Here is a 1,005-nt window from a genome sequence, read left to right as displayed (position 1 = left end):
GTTAAGATATATAACTTGTGATATTGTAAGTGTGTAATTGTTACCTTGTTCTGCTTCTCCTTGGACTTGGTCCTGCCGGTGACAGCCTCTATCTTGCCGCGGATCATGTCCCACGTGCCTGCAATATGGCACACTATGTCATGTCACAACAACGTACACTGTTAGTGAACATACACTGCACACGCGAATATACATTGAGAAGTGTGTACACTTGAAATTACACAGTACTGATTGCCAACATTTATTTTAAAAACATTAAACGTTACATTGAAATAATTTATTAATATTTTTTCAACCATTTCCACTATGACTTTATTAGATTACGGTTTGGAACCCATGTTATTAAGCATTAGTACATTCGTATTTTTAAATACTTTAAAAAACCATCCATCCATTAAGTAATCCTAATAACGAATAACTTATTAGGTTCAAATTGCCAGATGTATTATTTACACAAACTACATGTATAACATTGCCACAAGTGTGCAACAACCTTTAGAAATGATATCGTCATTACAAATCTTATCTCGTAGTTGTCGATCGAAGATATCGTAGCCGTATCTTTACTTTATCAATTTCGCGCAATTTATTACTATAATAAAGCTATAGAAACTGAACGTAACCAGTACGTTTAGATACAATCGACTTTAATGAAAACATTTTTAAATTTCTGTTTTTGTGTGTTTATATAAACATATCTATAATTATTTGATTCTGTAAGACCTAATAGTTAGGAGAAGAAAGAAAGAAATTCGTTTATTCACTACGCAAAACGCGTCCTTGGGTTTTACTGTCACGAAAGACATGTTTTTGAATTTTTTATGAAAAATATTGTCGATTATCAACACAGTGCAAAGAGACAATAACAGTAAAATCGGAGAAATACCGAGTTAGTCTCATTGCAAAGAACAAAACAATATTTTTGTAACTGGAACATCGCGTAATTACGCCACGGTACAATGTGGTGAGTGTGGTGTATGGTGAGCGTGGTGAGCATAGTGTATG

General features: G+C 33.5%; 1 protein-coding gene across 1 annotated transcript in view; it reads right to left on the bottom strand.

Annotated features, from left to right (window-relative positions):
* LOC106110689 (disks large homolog 5) overlaps positions 1–1,005 on the bottom strand; it is a 16,473-nt gene that overhangs the window by 4,283 nt on the left and 11,185 nt on the right. Inside the window, exon 15 of the mRNA XM_013292588.1 lies at positions 45–118. Coding sequence (XP_013148042.1) covers positions 45–118 — 74 coding nt within the window. The remainder of the gene's footprint in view (positions 1–44; positions 119–1,005) is intronic.

Source organism: Papilio polytes, unplaced genomic scaffold, assembly GCF_000836215.1.
Source record: "Papilio polytes unplaced genomic scaffold, Ppol_1.0 DF824191.1, whole genome shotgun sequence".
NCBI lineage: Eukaryota > Metazoa > Arthropoda > Insecta > Lepidoptera > Papilionidae > Papilio > Papilio polytes.
The sequence above is the reverse complement of the archived record's forward strand: the minus strand, read 5'-3'. Positions and strand labels throughout refer to the sequence as shown.